This window comes from Haemaphysalis longicornis, unplaced genomic scaffold, assembly GCF_048455015.1.
Source record: "Haemaphysalis longicornis isolate Haplotype H1 unplaced genomic scaffold, Haemaphysalis longicornis Haplotype H1 scaffold_3, whole genome shotgun sequence".
In the NCBI taxonomy this organism is placed as follows: domain Eukaryota; kingdom Metazoa; phylum Arthropoda; class Arachnida; order Ixodida; family Ixodidae; genus Haemaphysalis; species Haemaphysalis longicornis.
Genome location: NW_027526335.1, coordinates 70,839,974 through 70,859,570, shown reverse-complemented (window position 1 = coordinate 70,859,570; position 19,597 = coordinate 70,839,974). Strand labels below are relative to the sequence as shown.

The 19,597-nt window shown below is 46.6% G+C and overlaps 1 protein-coding gene across 1 annotated transcript in view; it reads right to left on the bottom strand.

Annotated features, from left to right (window-relative positions):
* LOC144174607 (guanylate cyclase soluble subunit beta-1-like) overlaps positions 1-14,301 on the bottom strand; it is a 198,738-nt gene extending 184,437 nt beyond the window's left edge. Inside the window, exon 1 of the mRNA XM_077703381.1 lies at positions 14,176-14,301. Coding sequence (XP_077559507.1) covers positions 14,176-14,178 — 3 coding nt within the window. The 5' untranslated portion in view covers positions 14,179-14,301. The remainder of the gene's footprint in view (positions 1-14,175) is intronic.
* Between the last annotated feature and the right edge of the window lie 5,296 nt (positions 14,302-19,597).

The following is a 19,597-nucleotide window of genomic DNA, read 5'->3' as shown; positions in this document are numbered from 1 at the left end:
TGAGAAGTTTTCTTTAGGGAGCTTTGTTTGTTCGAGAGCAAAGTTTCACAGGAAGGGCATCACGAGTTTCTTTACGAGCACCTCCATGAGGGCAATTTTTATTGGGCAGCCCAATAGTTTTTGCAGAGATACAGAGGGTCTTTTTTCCCGAGAAAACGCCTCATTCAATGGCTGTAGCTGTTTCTCTAGAATAGGAGCCATGCATATAGAAACTTTTTCGAGGCGCCTTGAAATCCCAAAAGATGAGAAAGTTTGATATTACAGCCCACTCTCGTCAATGCTGGTAATGAGGACCATAGTTGTCTTCCAGACACCACGTTCACCCTCTGCTGGCGTACGAAACAAACGAGAAACTCGCGAAAGAATACCCCCTTTGCCTTGGGTCTGCTGGTGTTGAAAAGCGGCATGCAACAATGAGTCGTCGTATTTGACAATTTACTCTTATCTACCCTTCTTTGTACCCCACCCCTTTGTGCCCCGACTGCGGGTCCCTCGATACCCAAGACCACTGCATGTGGCAGTGCCCCCAAAACCCATTCCCCCCCTTCACAGACGGAGAGCACTGGGCGAAGGCGTTGTGCAGTTCGGACCGTGAGGTCCAGGCTAAGGTCATTCAGCGAGCTGCAATGGTCACCGGCCGGTTACCACTGCCGGTCACCCGCCACCCAGACTAGCCCCATGGGGCTCAAATAAAGTTTCTCTCTCTCTCTCTCTCTCTCTCTCTCTCTCTCTCTCTCTCTCTCTCTCTCTCTCTCTCTCTCTCTCTCTCTCTCTCTCTCTCTCTCTCTCTCTCTCTCTCTCTCAGGAAGTACGTTACAAAAATATCATTAAAAAAGCAGTCCATCCCACAGCTTGTGCGCGTGTCATGGAAAATCGGCAATGATCTTGTTCAATGACCCAAGAAAAATGTAGAAATAACAATGGCAGCAGACCGAGAAAGTGCGCGTAGCCGACGAGCTCTGCACAAAAGAGGCCATCAGCTTGATAAGTAGGGATCAAATGACGCGCAAGCCGGTGCTGTGGTGTCGAGAGCAATAAAGGGAAAAAGGCTGCCAGAGTTTGCCGTGGACGGCACGTCGTTATCCTTAAAGCCGGCCGTGAATTGAACGAGGTGTTTTCCTTATGGTGCATTTTGCGAGACCGGCGTGTAATGGTGTGTTCCTGCACTGTCGGCTTCTTCCTTGCACAATGTAGCGGCACAGGCAAAGCACGCTTTACAGGAAAAGAGAGCAGAACAATACGATAGTAGAATTAAATCCTTGAATCCTTCCAAATTGTAACGGTGGAAAAAAGCAGTGGTTCGCGCATTCGTGAAAGAAAATGGGTAAGCGAGCTGAAGTACTTATAATTGTTATGCTATTATGATGTACGGATGACTTGTAGTGGAGCGGGACGAGAGCAAAGAACAGGTGAGACACTTCCAGCGTGGTCACAGCATCACTTCATAGAGACAAAAGGCGTCGCACCCACTTTGCTCCAGTGCCTATGGAACATTCTCCAACAGTGCCGTTTAAAGCGGCCTAAAGGTGCTGTTTGGATTATTCGTATTTATAAGTTTTGAATGGCGGTGTTTTTTCTGAACGGCAGCAGCGACACCTGCATGCTAGTAACTCTGGAAAAGCCACTGCGGCCACAAGCTAGTGGCGAGCACTGTTTCCCCAAACACATGCTCCGGTGGGCCCTCCAAGGCATTGCGCATTCCCGGCCTGGTTCTCGGTGGCCGACTGACATAGCCACACTCTGTGCACTCTATAGATTGAATTAAGTCAGTTGTGGAGGGTGTTCCCGCATGCCCTGACAGATTGTTTATTAACCCAGAGCATCTCGGGTAATGTGATCACATCAATAATATTGGTATGTTTGTTTTATGCACTCTTCTTTTCCGTGTTGTTGGGGAAGGCGATACTGTCATGGGCCGTTTTTTTAGCCGGTTTTGTTGATCATGTTTTGCTTTTTTTGTATTTGGGTCTTTAGGAACACAGACCTCTTTGCACAGGGCGCCTCACCGGGTGGAAAAGCAACCCAACGCTAACAAAAGCAAAAAGAAACTTCTCATAATTTCCATGGAACTTCACAAAAACTCTCCTTGAACCTTAAAGCTTAAGAAATTAACGAAACCGCATCCATATTTTTCCTTAATAAAAATCCATATCCTTAACAATATTTCAGCTGATAGAATAATATGTTTAAGAAGCGAAATTCTGAAAGTTTACCGAAGCTGAAGTCACAGATTAACTATTCCTATTGAGAACACGTTAATAAATAGGTAGGACGAAACTTCTGAATCCAGAATGATTAAGCCAGTTATAAAAGTCCCCAATCCCAACTCCACTCCCCCTTCACACGAAAAGCCTGATATGGACCAAAACAAAAGTTTGTTCAGCTTAGCTCTGCAGAACATAATCTCACGAAATACTTTGTGTCACGGCAGGAAAACACTTAATACTCTGTTTATGAATCGGACTTTCATTGGAAATTGTTATAAATGAGAGATCACGGGAATTTCAACCATTCGTCAGTATTCTTGTTTGTGTTCATGTCTCTTCAATACTGAAGGCCGGGGTATTGATGAGAAAACGTGAGGCAAAGTGCAATCCAGGTAAGAGAATCGCAAGGTATATGCGCAAGCAATAAAGGTGATTGCAACCCACCCGGACTGAAACGTTAGAAAACGAGGTATATAAATTTATTATGATGCCGCAGCTGCATTTATACACAAAACGAAATCACTTAAGCGCTCTGCATTCGAGATTCGGCTAACATTCAGAATAATGAAGTCTCTGCTCCGAAGTGATGCACAGGCCTTATTACATAGCCACAAAAATGGGGTTTCGGATCGTATTTAATGGTGCTATAGAACACAGGACAAAGTTCGCATGTTTGTTATTTTTAATTAATTTCTTCACGTCACTCGTTTTGGCAGAACGAGGTATCGAACACCTCAACCACTCGTCTATTTGAATTGTGGGCGTTCTAAAACAAAGATATTAGGATTTCTCAGCCTTCAGAAAGAAGGGCCATTGAAGGGATAAAAAAATGCCCAAGGATAAAAGGAAGAAAGCAACGAGAGGTGAACGGTACCGTTTTTGATCTTGCCGCTGCGCATTAAGGAGGGCGGCAGATGCGCGTACCGCCAAAAGAATTTTGCCGTGAGACTCAGGTACCTAGTCCCCTAGCGCGCTCATTAAAGTGCCGGCTCATGACAGTCGCTATTTAAGAGACGAAGCGAGACGCATTACGTGTGCTGGTCCATGTTTAGACGAGTATTTTAAGTCCCTACCTCATTAGGGCAAGGACTTCTAAATGACGCCTCGCGACGCACTCAGGCTGTTCTCGGAGCTCTGGCCTGACGATAGACCTTTCGTTAATCCCTGGCTCCGACATGCAACATTTACGAACGTTAAGTTGCGTTCACGCACAGCGCGTTGCCTGGGGGTTAGTCTCCTCGAAAGCCGAGCTGAAAGAGTAGCAAAGGTTTACAGTACAGCTTTAAAATATTCTGTGGCAAGAACAAACAATTTGTTGTTGTCTACTGCGCAGTTCGTTTTTTATAGTGAGCTGAGCGGATGTTGTTATAGGTCCGCTCTGTACCAGCAAAACGTTTGATGCGGTGACGGTGCTTATATAATAGAATTTCCCAAGTACATCCGGTCTTTGGGACCTTCAGATATAGCAGACATAATGTTAATTGTAACACCTTGTTTGTTCTGAAAGCATAAATAAATGGGACTGAAATAAGTACAAAGCACATTCTCGCAAATATACAAAAGCCGGGGGGGAGTTCTAGAATATTCGGTAACTTCCGTTACTTACCATACAAGCAATGAATGTCGCACGCCGCACCAGAAAATTTGGGCATTAAAATATTGTAAAAAAACCTGAGGAGAGTCTTGTATATTTTTTCTAATTGAATGTATCTCGAACCAAAAAGATTTCTCGTTAAAATAAGTACCCATTCTTTATGTTGAGGCGAGCCAGAACAGTGCGAAGTGCTGCTGTAATATCGTACATTACAAACACTGCTAACACGACAAAACGTGCAGTGAAATTTGAGAAGTTTAAATTAGGTGCAGATTTCGAATTACGCCATGTTCATACACTGCGTTGGTATTGTTAGTTTACAAAATTCATTTTGACATTGAAGCCCCCTGTTAGGTATCCTCAGAAGTGACAATTGTTTTAAAGGTGGTTGAACGGTACGAAGCGCGGCCAAAGTGTAGCAGTAACCACGGCCGGACGCGACTCTTCTTCCGCGCTCCCCTTGCGGCCTTCGCAGTCCCAGCCCGGCGCATGGTATTTTTTCTGATGCGTAGTTGGGGGGCGACCGCACGATGGCAGCACCAGCTCACCGCAAGCGCCGCGTCGCCGTGTCACCCCGCAAGGCAAGAGCGGGCGCAGCTTGAGTGTCGACAACAAAACCAGTGAGCTTTCTCGGCGGCATTTCCGCATGAAACGGGGCAGTTGCTGCAACTGATGTGGCCCAGATTTTGTTGTGTTCATGTATAAACGAGATATACGCAAGGCAGGTGTTCACGCAATGAGATAAGAGCGAAAGTTGTTTCCGTATGTATATTCGCTTGCAACGTTCCTGACTTGAGGCACACCGTGAAAAATATTTTTTTTTATTTTGTGCCAAGCTTTAAACAATTTGGTAAAAGTAGAATATTTCGTATAACTATACCTGAATGTAAAAGCAACAAACCTCACAAGAACTGCCTAATGTAGACGTGTAAAACGCCAAATATTACACCAAGGACGAAGGAGGACGAGAGGGACAAGCGCTACTTCCAACTAGCACTTATTCGTAGCACAGGGATGCAAGTTAGATTCCCGGCCGCGGCGGCCGTTTTTCTGGTGGAGACGAAAAGTGAAAACGCTCTTGTGTTCAACATTGTGAGCGCGCGTTAAAGATACCCAGGTGGTCCAAATAAATCCGGAGCCCTCATAAATCCCTCCTCAACGGCGCGCCTCATTGCCTGTGCAGCGTCGGTGCGTTAAACCCCATAATCAAGCAATCAGCATATATTCATAAAAACGCGCATATTACACAAAAAATGTTCACATCAGCAAAAAATTTGACTCCACAGCGTATATACCCATCTGTCAGGCAACCACATGACAATATCTTTTGACACAGCCCGTGATCTTACAGATAACAACTAGGCAACAACCGACAACTGTGTGACACCCGGTACCACAAAACAACAACAACAACAACAAAACAAGGCAGAGAAGGGTGGCTGCTGCCGTTTGGAATTAATAAATGGCAATATACAGAATTTATTTGGCCGATAAACCAAAAGACCGCATGCTTATGCAAGCGTGACCAAGGTGAGTCATTTAAAATGTCCCAATGGTTTCTTTTGCGAGCTGGTTTTTATGCTTTGCTATCTACAATCTCGTTAAAAAGAGGCGTGCATTTTCGTTTCCGGCAATGTGAACTGAGCAGCCCAGTGCAACGTTACTTGATTGCCCAGTGTGCGAATTCTTCAAATCCCGCAGATGCTTTTGCAAGCGCACGTTCAAGCATCGGGATGTTTGCCCAATACGTACTTGTGACCACCTACAAAATACAAAAGAAGACCACTTGTCCAGTTTTCTGCCACTATAATGTTCCAATCCGTCATTTACAGATTAAAAAAATATATTTTCCTTGCGTGCTGTGTTCGTACCCCGCTGTGTGATTTTTTCCGGTTGATTTCGCGGAAAGTAGGCGAGGCCTGAATTTTATTACAGCTGGGCAATATTCTTTGACAAATCGTAAATCCGATTGTTGAGTGGATAGCAGTTCAACGATGAGGCTTCAACTGCGCAAATAATGCTAGCTTGTTCGAAGGCAACAACTTTACCATAAGGCACTCACTATGTGATTGTACCGATTTCAGGTCATTGCATTGAACTGTAGAACATGAAGCCATTTCTCCACAATGCGCCTGATCTTCAGTGCATCTTGTCATAGCGCCACCATTAGTTTTCGCAGCTATCAGGGCTGGCCAACGTTACTAGTTTAGCTGCCGGCAGCTTACTGAAAAGCAGTGCATGACAGCATTTTGATCGCAGGATGTGCAACCATGCACTCTCCGCTGCACAAATTGTCACCCATGTGGCAGTCCCCAGCGCTGCGGCGCACACACTGTGCCTGTGAAAGCGTTTCGCGGCGGTGGACCAATGGTGGTCTGGCCGCGCCACCCCAAACTTGCGGCGGCATGCAGGCAGACGCCCCAATGCGAAGGCCGTAAGGGGAGCGCGGAAAGGGAGTCCAGTCCGGCCGTTCAGTAACTTCCGTAACTTGCAGCATGAGTGACCAGGTGCAAGCCCAAGAAATGGGCACCTCGGTACAGGTATGTCGTACGCTGGCTTTTCGCGGAACTGTTCCACTGCCTTCTCCTAGATTGCGAAACACCGCTCCGGCGTCCGTGGTGCTCGACCAGTCTTTAGGTATAACTACCTTTGGCAAGTTAACGTTGCCCTTTACTATGCGCTTTAGGTAACGAGAGTTTCTTCTCCTCAAATGCGTTTACTTTCGAATGCCCATGTTGGTAGGTGAAACTAAAATCTAGGATAGATTCTTCGACATGTAGTCAGTGTCTCCACCGTATTATTTATTATTGTTGGCGTGCCCCTATTCTCAGGTCAAATGTAAAGTATAACACGTTTTTAGGGCCAGTTAGAGGCTTAACCGTATTATTTGGTTTTCATGCAGAGTTAAATGTTTAATTAGCGTTTGTGCCAACAGCTCATGGTATCCACCCCAACGAACTTATATTGCCTTCTTTATTTTGCGTTCCTTGTTTGCCACCCGGAGCAAAATCGTGAGTAGCAATCCGTTTTTCGTAATACCTGCTGCGTCTTGAATTTTGTATTTTTGAGGCGTTAGAGCGTTTGTTCGCGCGCACCGTAAGCCCACATCGCACTCTCTTAGAGCGGATATGTTTGCATATAAAGTTTTGCTTTCCGTCCTGATGGTTCAGTCGTCACAGCTGCCTCGAGTCCACATGACCAGCCTTGTGTTTATTCAGTACGCCACATTTTAACAGAAAGGTGTTTTATGCGCTGGTACAGAAAGACCTCAGTGATGTCATATCTGCCACGGAAGTGACGTCGCCAGAAAAAAAGGCCATTAACGCGGCTGTGCCAGGATTCTAGCACTCGAACTTTATCGCCTGTCGTCACAACCGGAAGTACGCGTCTCTCTGCCGACTGTGCTTTGAACAGAGACGTGAGCAGATCTATGAACGCGCGTTATGACTTTCCCTATGACTCATTCCGATGGTGCTCCCGTCTAGGAGGGGCGAAGCGAAGAAGCGCATCATGACGTTAATGAGCGCCGACAGTTGGCGCTTAGATGCCAGCGCCTTCATGTACGGTGGACGAGCGTGAAATGAGGCACCCTCCACTGTCGGGTTGTTCCCATGACCGTTAGGTGTTTCGAGCTGCTGTAACGGCGCATGTCATTTTTGGTTTTGTTGTCCCGGATAAACCGGTTATTTTTTGTTTCTTGGGTGTCGGCCTCACTTCGACTGGCGGGGCAGGTCACCTGAACGCCACAAAAAATTGCGTTTATAATATTTACGCTAAATGGAAGCATACTGAGCGATGAATGTGGGTTAGGCATGTTTGTATCCGAAGTGTTCCCCGAAGGAAAGATTGCTTGCCAAATGAATCAAAATGTGATGCTTTAAATAATGAGCCAGCCTTTCAGCATTTGAAAACGTCTCGAATTATTCAATTCTATTGTAAGGCCGTTTAATGAGAGCGTACAGTTTTGAAGAGACGGGAGAGTAGCGAGTAGATGATTATCAGGTTTTCTCTCAGAATGCTTTATTGTGACGGTGCTTACGCGTATCTTAAGGAGATAAATAGGTTAAATGAGAACGAACAAGAACATGATTCTTAAAAGCGCCGGGAGCATCGATAGCAACACTCGCAATGAAAACACCTGATGTAAAATGCTGCTAGTGTTTTTCGCTGCAAGCAGAAGCAAGGCAGGACGGTTGGTGGGTGGGGAGTCACGGCGCAGAAAAAGCTGCTTCTCATTCAACGAACAGCAACCAAAGGCAAACAACACGGACATGCACATAGATGGCCTTCCAATAAATTTCTTCTGCCGACCTAGCTCGGGCGGGCTGTTTAGGGTATCATGGAATACCAACTAGCATCTGCCATTACAATGATTCCAAGTCTTTCTCGATGTCCCAAACCTCCAACGCGAGTGGCTAACCAATAGAAATGCCCGGCTCTGCACAAGAAATGCAAATGTGGGTGGGGTCGGGGGGAGGGGGCGATAGAACTAGAGGAGGGACGGAATTCATTTGTGTTCGCGTACGGGCCTCGACGCCGGTGGGAAGGGGATTGCGGCCAACAGCGCGTAGATAAGTTGACTGGGGCTAGTTGGAGGCTATTATTTTTCTGATTAATGCGTTTTCTTTCTTGAGATTGACGATCCCAAAATGCTAGCTAAATGGTACACGATTGAGCACATAGTCTTGTGTTCGACTCTCAGCCATGGCGGGAAAAACAAAAGTCCTTTAGTACAAGCTTGCGGCGTTTGTTGAAGATCCCCAGATGTAAAAAAATGTGAATGCAGCCCACCCCTAAGGTGTACCTCACAGTCCAGGTTGAGAGCATGCGTATGTGAAAATCTGTGTTATCAAGCTTCAAATGTATCTAAACTTTTTCAAGAGTGCTCTTCAAAGTAAACATTGAAGACACTTTTTGACGATCATGAAACAAGCGGTGGTGATGCTTGCTGTGCTTTATCATACTTATGTATCCATTAACAACCCTGCTTAGCGCGTCTACTTCTCAAGAATCCGGATTTAGAGTTTTACGCATGTGGAGATGAGCACACCGCTTTCTTGTACATTGCGGCAGATTTCCCGGCAGGAGTCAGAGCGATTTTTATCATTATTTGACAATTCAGTCCAATGTCCTCCGCCTCTTTCGAAAGTTTGAGGCGCTATTGAATCCAGTTCAGCCGTCCTTGTTGATGCATAAGGCGCTTAGCTTTGTTAGCTGCAGCACTCCATGTTTACTACCGATCAATTCTCCCTGTGCCGGGAAGCACAGATCCGTCTGTGCGCTGTCATATGCTTCATCGAAGGTCTTTCCGTTGGTGTCCGTTCTCGGCGTGTCCACAATTCGGTGCTCGAAATATTTATGTGCGAAGGTCACACGCGCGAGACATTCGTTGCTACTTCATCTTCTGGTGTCCCCATGTTGCCCTGATGAGCGTAAGAAGTCCCGAAGAAGTGACCGAACGGAATGTTACACGTGCGCGGTTACAACCATTTCAGCAACTCCAATCATTTGTACTCGTGCGTCTCTTTTAGTGCGCGTAGCGTCTGTTCCGGTTGTGTTATTCGACTGTCATGTTCATCCCGATTTCATTCCCTTGCAACTTCCGTCACAAATGCTGTGATGTCCTTATGATAAGAAACGACCCCCAGGGTACTTTATTAGCTTATTTGAGTAAAATATTTGGCATCGGGTTAACATCGGTCCTCTATATATCTGTCGTCGTTTTTGTGCTGTTGTCAAGGTGCGGAAAATTAGCTAGCTTGACGTTTTTTTAAAGTTCAGCTAAGGTAAACTACCCATTAACACATCCTCCGGTATATGTGTCCCCGTTATTGTATGTTTATACGGATAACCACTAGTCTGTGAGAAAGAAGACGTACAGTCTTTGTAAAAATTTTGTGGGCCAAACCGGGAATGCACTGTCAGCTAAAAATTCAATGTACAAGCTTACTCGCCGAGCAAGGCTGAAACGTTTTACGCAGGAAAGCTATAGAAAACACCTTTCTTTTTTTCTGGCTTAAGATATATTTGTCACAGTTAAAGGTAAAACCAATTCTTTGAATGCTTTCGGGTCGAGAAGGCGTACGATTGGCCCACAAAATTTTGACAAAGGGTGTCCGAAGAATTGAAGCTACATATCAATAATCTCAGAACTAAGCGCCTGAAAATTTTCAAGTAAAAATATTTCAGAAGCCTGCCACAAGGGTGCCGTAGGGTAGTCAATTCCTCCTTTCCCGGATAGAGAGAGAAAGACAGAGGGAGAAAACTTTAACCAAAAACCGAGACACGATGCAAGCGCCTGAAAATTTTCAAGTAAAAATATTTCAGAAGCCTGCCACAAGGGTGCCGTAGGGTAGTCAATTCCTCCTTTCCCGGATAGAGAGAGAAAGACAGAGGGAGAAAACTTTAACCAAAAACCGAGACACGATGATAAAAGAAACCAAGCATCGCTACGCAAAACATGACGAAACAAAAAATACATATCTATAACGACGTGTACACATCTTTCAAGATAAAAAAGCAAAGTACATGCCCAGCGCTTGTTCACAAGAGCTCACCCAGTCTTGAGTACGCAAGAAAAGGCAACAGAGCTTTTGTCTGTAGCGCCGCTTAATCACAATTGCACCACGGAGCAACGAAGTCGCCATGTTCGAGCCCACCTCCACGTAGAAGACAAGCACAAACAGCAGAACAACATGCGGCTAATGTCCTCACATTTAGAGAATACCGGACGCAATGACGAGTCCACGTAGCGCAGCCTTAACGAGAAGCTGTGGGTGTGTGCAACGTTCAGTCACATCCGGTGGAGCGCACCTTAAGTGCACTTGGGCAGACTCCTGCACGTGGGATTGCATAGTGTCTGCCCTCTTGCGACTCTACAAGGCTCTTGTCCTAGTGCTTGCGGTATAGCATCCTAGCTCTACATTCCGGGTCCAAGGTGAGTATTATCCGAATAGCTCTCGGAGCAGCCCACATAATGGACGTGACCGTCCGATGCCAAATATTTTACACAAATAAAGTAATAATATATCCTATGGGCCGTTTCTGATCGCAAGAACATCACAGCGTTTGTGACGGTTGTTGCAAGAGAACTCAATCGGGGTGAACATGATGGTCGAATAAGACAACAGGAAGAGACGCTACGCACACTAAAAGAGCCGCAAGTGTACGGATGATTGGAGTTGCTCAAGTGGTCCTAAGCGCGCATGTATAAGATTCCGTTGAGTCACTTCTTCGGGACTTCTTCCGCTCATAAGGACAACATGGGGACACCAGAAGATGAAGTAGTAATGAATGTCTCGCGCGTGCGACCTTCGCACAAAAATATTTCGAGCACCGAATTGTGGACACGGCGAGAACAGACACCAACGCAAAGACCTTCGATGAAGCATATGACAGCGCACAGGCGGATCCCTGCTTCCCGGCACAGGGAGAATTGATCGGGAGTAAACATGGAAGGCTGCAGCTAACGAATCTACGCGCCTTATGCATTACAAGGACGGCTGAACTGGATTCAATAACGCCTCAAACTTTCTAAACAGGCGGAGGACATTGGACTGAATTGTCTAATTCATTAGACGCGGGCGTCCTGGCATTTGTTTACGTGGCCAGTTCATTCTCCTTGCGTCAGCATCCCTATTGTACTCCCCATCCTCATCCCTTTCCAAGTCGTCCTTCGAAATTCCGTTAAAGGAGGAATAAGTTCGCTGTCCCAATATGTTCATCAAACACATTTCATTAAACTGATGAAATGGTGTAATAGCAGCAAGCGCACACTAGAATTTTACGTAAGCCGCTCGACACGTGCGTCCAGGGAAGCTTTTCAGTCTTACCTTCACAATAATTGGCGAAACTAGAAAGTTTTGTAAAAAAAACTACTACACTTGTTTACAGCGCCAAGGCCGACAGAGCGGAAGGTTGGCGGTAATTGGGTCTGGACGGCAAGGCAGTATTTTGTGTGTTCTAAGCGCCCCATGGGCTTTAGTGGAACACTGCTGTGCTTGGCGTGAGCGTAGTGGGCGAACGCATATGTTGCAGCCCTGTCGGTGTGTGTGACGCGGAGAAAAGCTTCGATCGCTTTGCGGCAACAGACACCGCTGTCATGGGGACAACAGCGGAACAGGAGTGTGTGTTTAGCTTGCGTGCGCGGCTTGACTGCTTGGCTTATGCAGTCATGCGTAATTATGCTTCGGTCGCATATGACAGCACTGCCCGAATTGTGTTTTACGCCGAGAGAGGGAGTTTGCTGAGCCGTGTCGTGTCGAAAGATACGGTTATGGTTAACTAGTGTATGCGCTTGTTTCTGGGCGAGTTGGCGTGAGAGAAGTTCCGTGTGACATATCGTTTACAAGCGGAAAGTCGTTGAGAGAGCAAACTGGCGGCTCGCCTAACGGCCGGTTAAAGGATCATAAGCAAAGTTTAGAGGACGTTCATGGGGCCCATCTATCGTCTCACTGCAAAAAATGCTCATGTGAGACCGTTTTCGCCAATCCAAAATGCCAGGCAGAGGCTGGGACTAACCAGCGTGCGAACATTGCCAGCCATGCCACATAAAAAAAAAAAATGGTGGAGCTCGCACTAGTTGTGAGAAGCTGGAGGAACAGCAGAGCTGACGGCCCACCTCCCTTCGTCGGAGATCCGGCTGTTGCACCCCACAAGCATTTCGAACTTGCCGCTGAAAGTTTCTCATGACTGGAGGCCCCGATCATTTTAAAAATTCCTCAGGCAACCCAACCTCTCCCAAAAAGAACCCCGTTAGGACGCGCTAGACCCGGTGACAACCAGCTTCGCGGACTCGGCGTCTGTTCCCACTTCAGGTGCAAGTGCACGTGAACTGACGAGTAGAAGAACACGCGAGAGATCACGCCACGAACGCTGGGCGTAGTGTTCACGAAGGTCGAGCTGGCCGACACCGGGCGATCCGCACGAGGCGCGCGTTCATGTGCGCAGGGTATTTTTTTCGGGTAACGGTGGACGTCGCAACTGAAAGCATAAACAACTATTCTGTTAGAACGGAACTGATTGGGTCAGTGACACGGACATCTTTTTTTTTTACGAGAACAAAATAAAATGGCTTGATACTGCCCGTACGTGTCCTCATAAGCGTTTTGTCAAGTTGTGAGCACGGCTGGTCTGCGCATTGCTGTCCTACATGTATATTGTAACATCAATACAACGAGCCAGACTTAGTGAAGCTTGCCCACTCACCTTTCATGTGTTCGCCTATTTCAATGCTAAAACCATGTCGTCTACTAGGTGCATACACGAGACTTCCTTCCTCGCGGCGGTATTTGCTGTTTAAGAAAGTCCGATAAGTAAAAAAATAAACAGAAATTTTCCTGTTCATATTTATTTCAGCTGACACGCTCATTTCTAACATTTTTTTATTTCACCGTTGGGTGAATCTTTCGTTTCTATTCACAGCTTAATGGAGGGTTGTTTCGATGTGTTATCATTACTTTATTATATGCCAATAAACCAGGGGTTTCGAGCGGACAGACGTTAGTTCTTCCAACAAGAAAAGTGTCACAGCAACCTCACCTCAAAACCTGTCATGATGATGGAAGTTATTGCCCTATTGGTAGTTTTTGCAATTAAGAATTCATTACAACCGGGCCGAAATCCTCGAATAGAGTTGAAGTCTTAATAAACAAAATAAATAAATAAATGAATAAGGTTTATCTCACTAAGTTATTATAGCTTTATTGACCCATGACGAAGCCTTAATCGTATGAACGAAGACAAACTCGCGATGTCCCAAGAATAAAATTTCTCAAAGCTCTGTCCTGGTGACAGCAAGCCAGCTTTGGACGGAGGCACTTTCGCCGAATTGTCTCATTAAAGAGCGGGCATGCTACTGGACGGCAGCGGAGGTATGCCTAAACAGGTTTTCTTGTAATATGTTTAACTTCAATGAAAACAAAGCGTTAGCTAAAACTGCCCGGGTCGAAATGTAAGCTTAATTCAACGATGGTGTGTCCGTCGCTGCCTTAAAGACGATGACATCGAGTAGACAAGGAAAAGCAGTTCTTGTCCAATGAGAGTATCAGGTTAATCTTCTTGGTATGCATACTTGTAGACTGAGCACAAAAATGGACACATGACAAGAAAATGAATGACGTCGAGCGCTGAGACAAGCCACTGCAGACCGACACCAGTTCCAAATGGCCTGGGTGCTTTAAGGACTCATTCTGAAAGCACCGTTTTTTGATCGAAGAGTTTGCTCAAACCCTCAAACAAAATGAGGTATATAATTGACGGGAGAGGGTCAACGCCCATATGTTTCCTCTTGGATAGCTTAGTAGCGTCCGTGATGAAGTTTGTCAAGTCAGAGGTAAAAAGAAAGAAAGATACAGAAACGTGTGGGTCGCTCACCATGCTCAAGCCGTGCCGCGCCTAAGCGGGCGTCCTGCAACGTGCCAGCGTCGAGCCGCACGGAGGTGTGCGGCAGCAGCGGCGTCGGCGGCGGTCAGAGCAGTCCATGCGGCCGCTGACAGCGCAGCCGTGCACAACTCTGTGTCGGTGCCGCGGGACCGCGGGACGCGGGCGCGCCGAGGCTCTCCCCTCTTCCCCAACAGGGAAGAAGAGGAGGGAAACAGGGAAGGAGGAGGGAAAAGCACGTGGGCGCCCGCTGCGCTCTCCCGTCCGTTCGCAGCGGGACGCTCCCGTGTTTCGTTCCGGGCTGAAGGGAAATAAGGTGGCCTCGGCCGGGAGTTCCGTTCCGCCAGGAGGCCATTTCAAAGGGATGACCCGGAATGAGCGGACGCTACTTCTCCGAGGAAGCTCGACTGCTTGCCTTCCACGTTTTCTCGTCAATTTCGAGCATAGCGTTGTAAAACTGTATGCCATTCACTCACACTCACTCAGAAAAATACTTTTTCCTCACGCACTCGCTCACACTCAAGCTCACGAGTCGCCCCCACCACTCGTGTTCACTTGCTCTTAAGCTCACCATTCACTCCTGCGTTGTGAGGGGCAGGGGTTTGTGAGTGAACTCGTGAGTGGACCTGCCGACCTATGGTTCGGAGTCGGCTGGGCTGAATGAGGGACGATGGGGTTCTGAATGGTCGGCTTCCAGAGCAGAACTTCGATATCTTGAAGTAGGTTCGATAATAATGTTGGGTATGTTCAATTTTATCAGTCGAAAGACATTCACATGAGTGGCCGGTTAAGCAGACACAGTATTCTCCCGTAGCGTACGCGGAGATCATCATAGAGATTGTCTAACGTCGGAATACCAAGCAAAGCGGGGTACAGGGTAAGTGGTATGTCCTTTTTTGAACGGAAAAGGAGAAGTTTTAAGTCTTAGGAAAGAGAGTGGAGAAAACAAATGCGGTATGGGTGGGACTCGAACCCACAACTTTTGGATTATGTATTCAATGCCTTACTCGTTCCGGTCCAAAAGTTAACAGAACGCGCGCATTCTTACTGCGCTTGCGATGCGAAGTCGCGCACCATCCTACCCATGTCTACGACCTGGTACTAGTGGAACTTCCAAAAAAAGGGCTAATAGAACCCCCATAAAGCCACTGGTTTTCGCATGTGATTGTTTTGCAAGCGAGCGCTTCACCAACGAACATCTGCCGAAATCTTTCCTCCACTCTCCCCTTAACATTGTAAAACCATCCCCGATTTTTTCACGATTTGATAGCAGCGCGGAGGTTTGGAAGAAACGCAGGAAGTTTTCTAATGGAGGTACTGTGTACTTCAGCGTCGCCATAAGCACATTGTGTCTCCTGTTCGGGATTTTATCGCCGACACTCGTGTACTAGAGAATCTCAAGAGTGCCTGTTTGCGCAGCTTTTAGGAGGGCACTTTTATTTCACCCGGCACTCATGCCGTTGAGCACTATAACCCCAGAGGTGCTAAAATAAAGTTGCCGCTTGTCCCAAACGCCATTGCACGATTTTTTGTCCTTATATACGCCTCGAGCTTCGCGATCGCTGCGCCGCCTGCCGCCGCTTCTCCGCGGCGTTGACGGGATTTGCGCTGCGTGTCTCATAGGGGTTCGTGCAGTGTTTTGGTTCTATTTCGCTTCGTTTCGCCTTTCCGCGCCCTAAAAAAACTTGTTATGGTGACGAATATAGGCAAAGAGTACGTTTAGGTCACTTAAAAAGCAGCTGCGTCGTCGTAGAGTACGCGATCGCCTGCAAGAGCTACCCGAGGACGGGGTTCTGCGCGCTTCGTCGCCGCTCTTTCGGGCGTCGGCGACGGCAGCAACATATCACCCATGTCACCTCCAAAACATCAGGCACAAATGAATTCTACTGACGCCTCATTTAGACCTGATACTGGCACAATGAGAGTTGGCTTCATTTTGCAGCGTGGACAACGAATGTGGCTTCGTTTCGCATATATACGCCGCAGAAAAATATGTTTCGGGGATATGATTACCCAATCCCGGACAATAACTTATGCCTTTTATAAAAATATAAACCATGCGAAAATGTAAAGTATATTCCAAGCCTGTGCGTCGTTAAATATGTGCCCACAACACCATATAGCAAGAACCAATGAAATGAAACCACGGAAAAATAAATGCTGTGCCAATGCGGAATTTAGAAACATAATAGCTCTAACGGAAATGAAAAAACAAAAACAGCGCAGCTTCTGGCATGCTAAAGACGTTCGTCTAAACTTATTTCACAAGACCAACTATACGCGAAATGCACTGCTATTTCGCGAGACATCGGGGGTGGCGGGGGGGGGGGGAGGGGGAGGGGGACGCCGTGTACAAATGCGAAGCGGGATCAAGCAATGAGCGTTTTAGTAATCCCACACATAAACCTCGCGTTCACTTTCCTTTTGTGTTTCTACTTCAACGAAGAGCTGATCGTACGGCGGACGCATTTTTGGAAGTATACAGGGTAGGCTGTTCAACAAGCGATGAAAGGTGTCGTTGGAAGAGTGTGGTATGTGATAAGGCCCTCTGATTTCAGTTTATGGTTTATTTTGCAGGCTCCCTGTGCCATATGACGATATTTCGAAGAAGCATTTAGTCGCGGACACGGATTATATTGTCAGCCCGTCTCCGCGCTGCTCGCAGAGGATATATGAAGCAGATGAAGGTCTGCGGGCGCGCACCTCACGACAAGACGACTCTGTCGTGTGCTGATCCCCGAGTATAATTATGCATTGTCCATCGTACTTTTGTTGAATATTCCCGAAATTAACAGAGACTGGCTTGTAAATGGTGGTGATCAATATCTGAGGTATAATATTGGCAAACGTAACTGGTGTGCTGTCAGGTATGAGTGCTCTGCTGATTATGTAAGCGCACAAAACCGATTTAAATCGTAGTGTATAGCCGTAGCATGAACATCTGAGGAACCGGTGTTTACAGAGACACGGCTAGTAAATTCAGGTCAGTGTAACTACAATCGGCTCCATCATACGCCGGTTCCGCGACGCTGGCCTGTGACACACACCTGGCGCTTATACAGACCGGAAATACCACACTAAGATCGCGTGCGAAACATTTAAACTCTCGTAAACACACCCCATTTGCGAACAGAGTGACTGCTTCACACAAACATGGATTTCAAACGCCCACAAACGATAAATCTCAGTTGTGAACGTGCCGCAAAAGCAGCGGCGGCACTGGGAAGCGGGGCGCGGACTCCCGCGCCTGCTTTCGAAACGGGCCGCTAGGGGGATTTCAGTGGCGCCCCTACAGGCCGCGCTCGAGGAGTATTGGCTACGGATGGTGCCTTGCGAACAAAATTAAAAAAAATTATTGCCGATTGAAATGAAGGCAAAACTGAAAATCTGAATCAGAAATGAATCGGTATTTGGCAACGAGCAGGTAAGCTAAAATATGCAGCCGTCAAATAAATTCCTCTGTAATATAAACATTTGCCCTGCCCCTCATCCAAAAATGCAAAAATTTAATGAGTGAGTGAGTCAACGAGTGAGTGAGTGAGTGAGTGAGTGAGTGAGTGAGTGAGTGAGTGAGTGAGTGAGTGAGTGAGTGAGTGAGTGAGTGAGTGAGTGAGTGAGTGAGTGAGCGAGCGAGTGAGTGAGTGAGTGAGTGAGTGAGTGAGTGAGTGAGTGAGTGAGTGAGTGAGTGAGTGAGTGAGTGAGAGTAGCATGGCGAAGTGTGCGCACACTGATTGCGGTGTCGGCTTGGAGCGGCAAAAAGAAACATTCGTGTGCTCAGTTGTGTTCCGTACATGGTAGTGCGGGGATGGATGGGGTCTCGGGTTTGTATGCAAGCTGTGCTTGTACAGAGTATAAATGTTTTAAGGCGACTATGCCGACACCTTGCGAATTCACTTTATTCAAAAATACGGCTTGACGTGGGCCGGATATTCCAGTTGAATAAATTACGTCAAGAAACGAGAGATACACAAAACGCACTGTACATATTAAAGGGAGAGAGATAAACTGGTCGCGTAACTGCTCACTTCGCTGCAAGTGTCAACGAAAGATACCCCTGTGCCGCCCCTGCCACGTTAATATCTCGCTTCTATTTCCCGTCAAGCTCTCATGCCCTTCCCCTCCCGTCTGGCTCCCCTCCCGACGATAAACCCGCCGAAGTTTTGCTCAAGTCAATTCAATTTTGCAGCGTTCCACTGCTCCAGCACCTTCTACTTAAGATTTTGTTTTTGTCGCATTTCTCGAAATGCTGCCACTAGGGGGCTGCGCGAGCAATTTTTGTATTTTTGGCTTAAAAAATTGTTTTCAAAGCGTGTGTTTTTGTTTGCGATAGCAGAAACCAAGCAGTCCATATTTTAAATTTAAAGTACGCGGCAAATACTGCATATGTATCGATTTCTGGCCTCAAATATTCTTAATGTTTTCTTTTCCGAAGAATGTTTGCAAGTACGAAGTGTGTTACCAGATTTTGAGGATCAGAAAAAAGTTCTGCCTATATAATTCTTAAACCTCTGGTTCAAGTAATATTTTAATATTTTCCGGAGGGCTGAAACGAGCGGCAGACAGACAAGCAGACCAAATTTCCTGGTTTAAGTACAGTTCAAGGAAGAATATCGTCTTTAACAGCGACGACGAACTTGCTCGAACCTACTTAAATAACATGTACTCAAACAAATTTTTATGGAATTGATATGGCGAGGGTTTCTGCATCGTGCTACTGCGAGGGCCACACAGAGGCAGCACCATGTGCTACCTTATAAATATTGCGTCCATTTGCACCAGTCTTAACTAATCCGCGCAGGCTGGCGAGTGCTGACATCTTATGTGATCTTTCAGTGAAAGCGGGTTGTGCCTGCAGGCGTCCCATTTCCATTGATGTTTTTACGGATTGCCTAAATAGATAAGGGAAAATTTGACTTTTTTTTATTCCGCCATGGCAGTATTTTGTTTGAAACGAACTTCTATTTGACCTTCATGCTCTGTGTGAGCTTTGGTGCCTTGGGTTTTTTTTTACTTTGTACCAGGGGTTGACCTAGTTCCGCATACAAATTTTTGCCTAACGTAGAACATGGCTCTGCCCCGTCCATTTTTCCTCGCTACTAGTGACATAAAGAGAGGCAAAAGTTCTTTTCCTAATGGCGTAAACAAGGTTTCCTTGCGGATCAGCGTAATCGGTGAAGAAGTGACTACATGACGCCTCACGACGCGATGAAACTGCTCTGGTACTACAATATGCCCAGCATATGCTGACGGAGACCTTGTTTCGGACTGCCCCATTAACTATACATTTGTCGGTGTCAATAACAGCTCTAGACGCCCCACGAGCATATTAGGAACAAAGCTGTGTCTTAATCGAGGCCCGCCATCGCTGCGCCGGGAACGGGTATATTTTTGGACTGAATACCTTCGATCGTCTGCC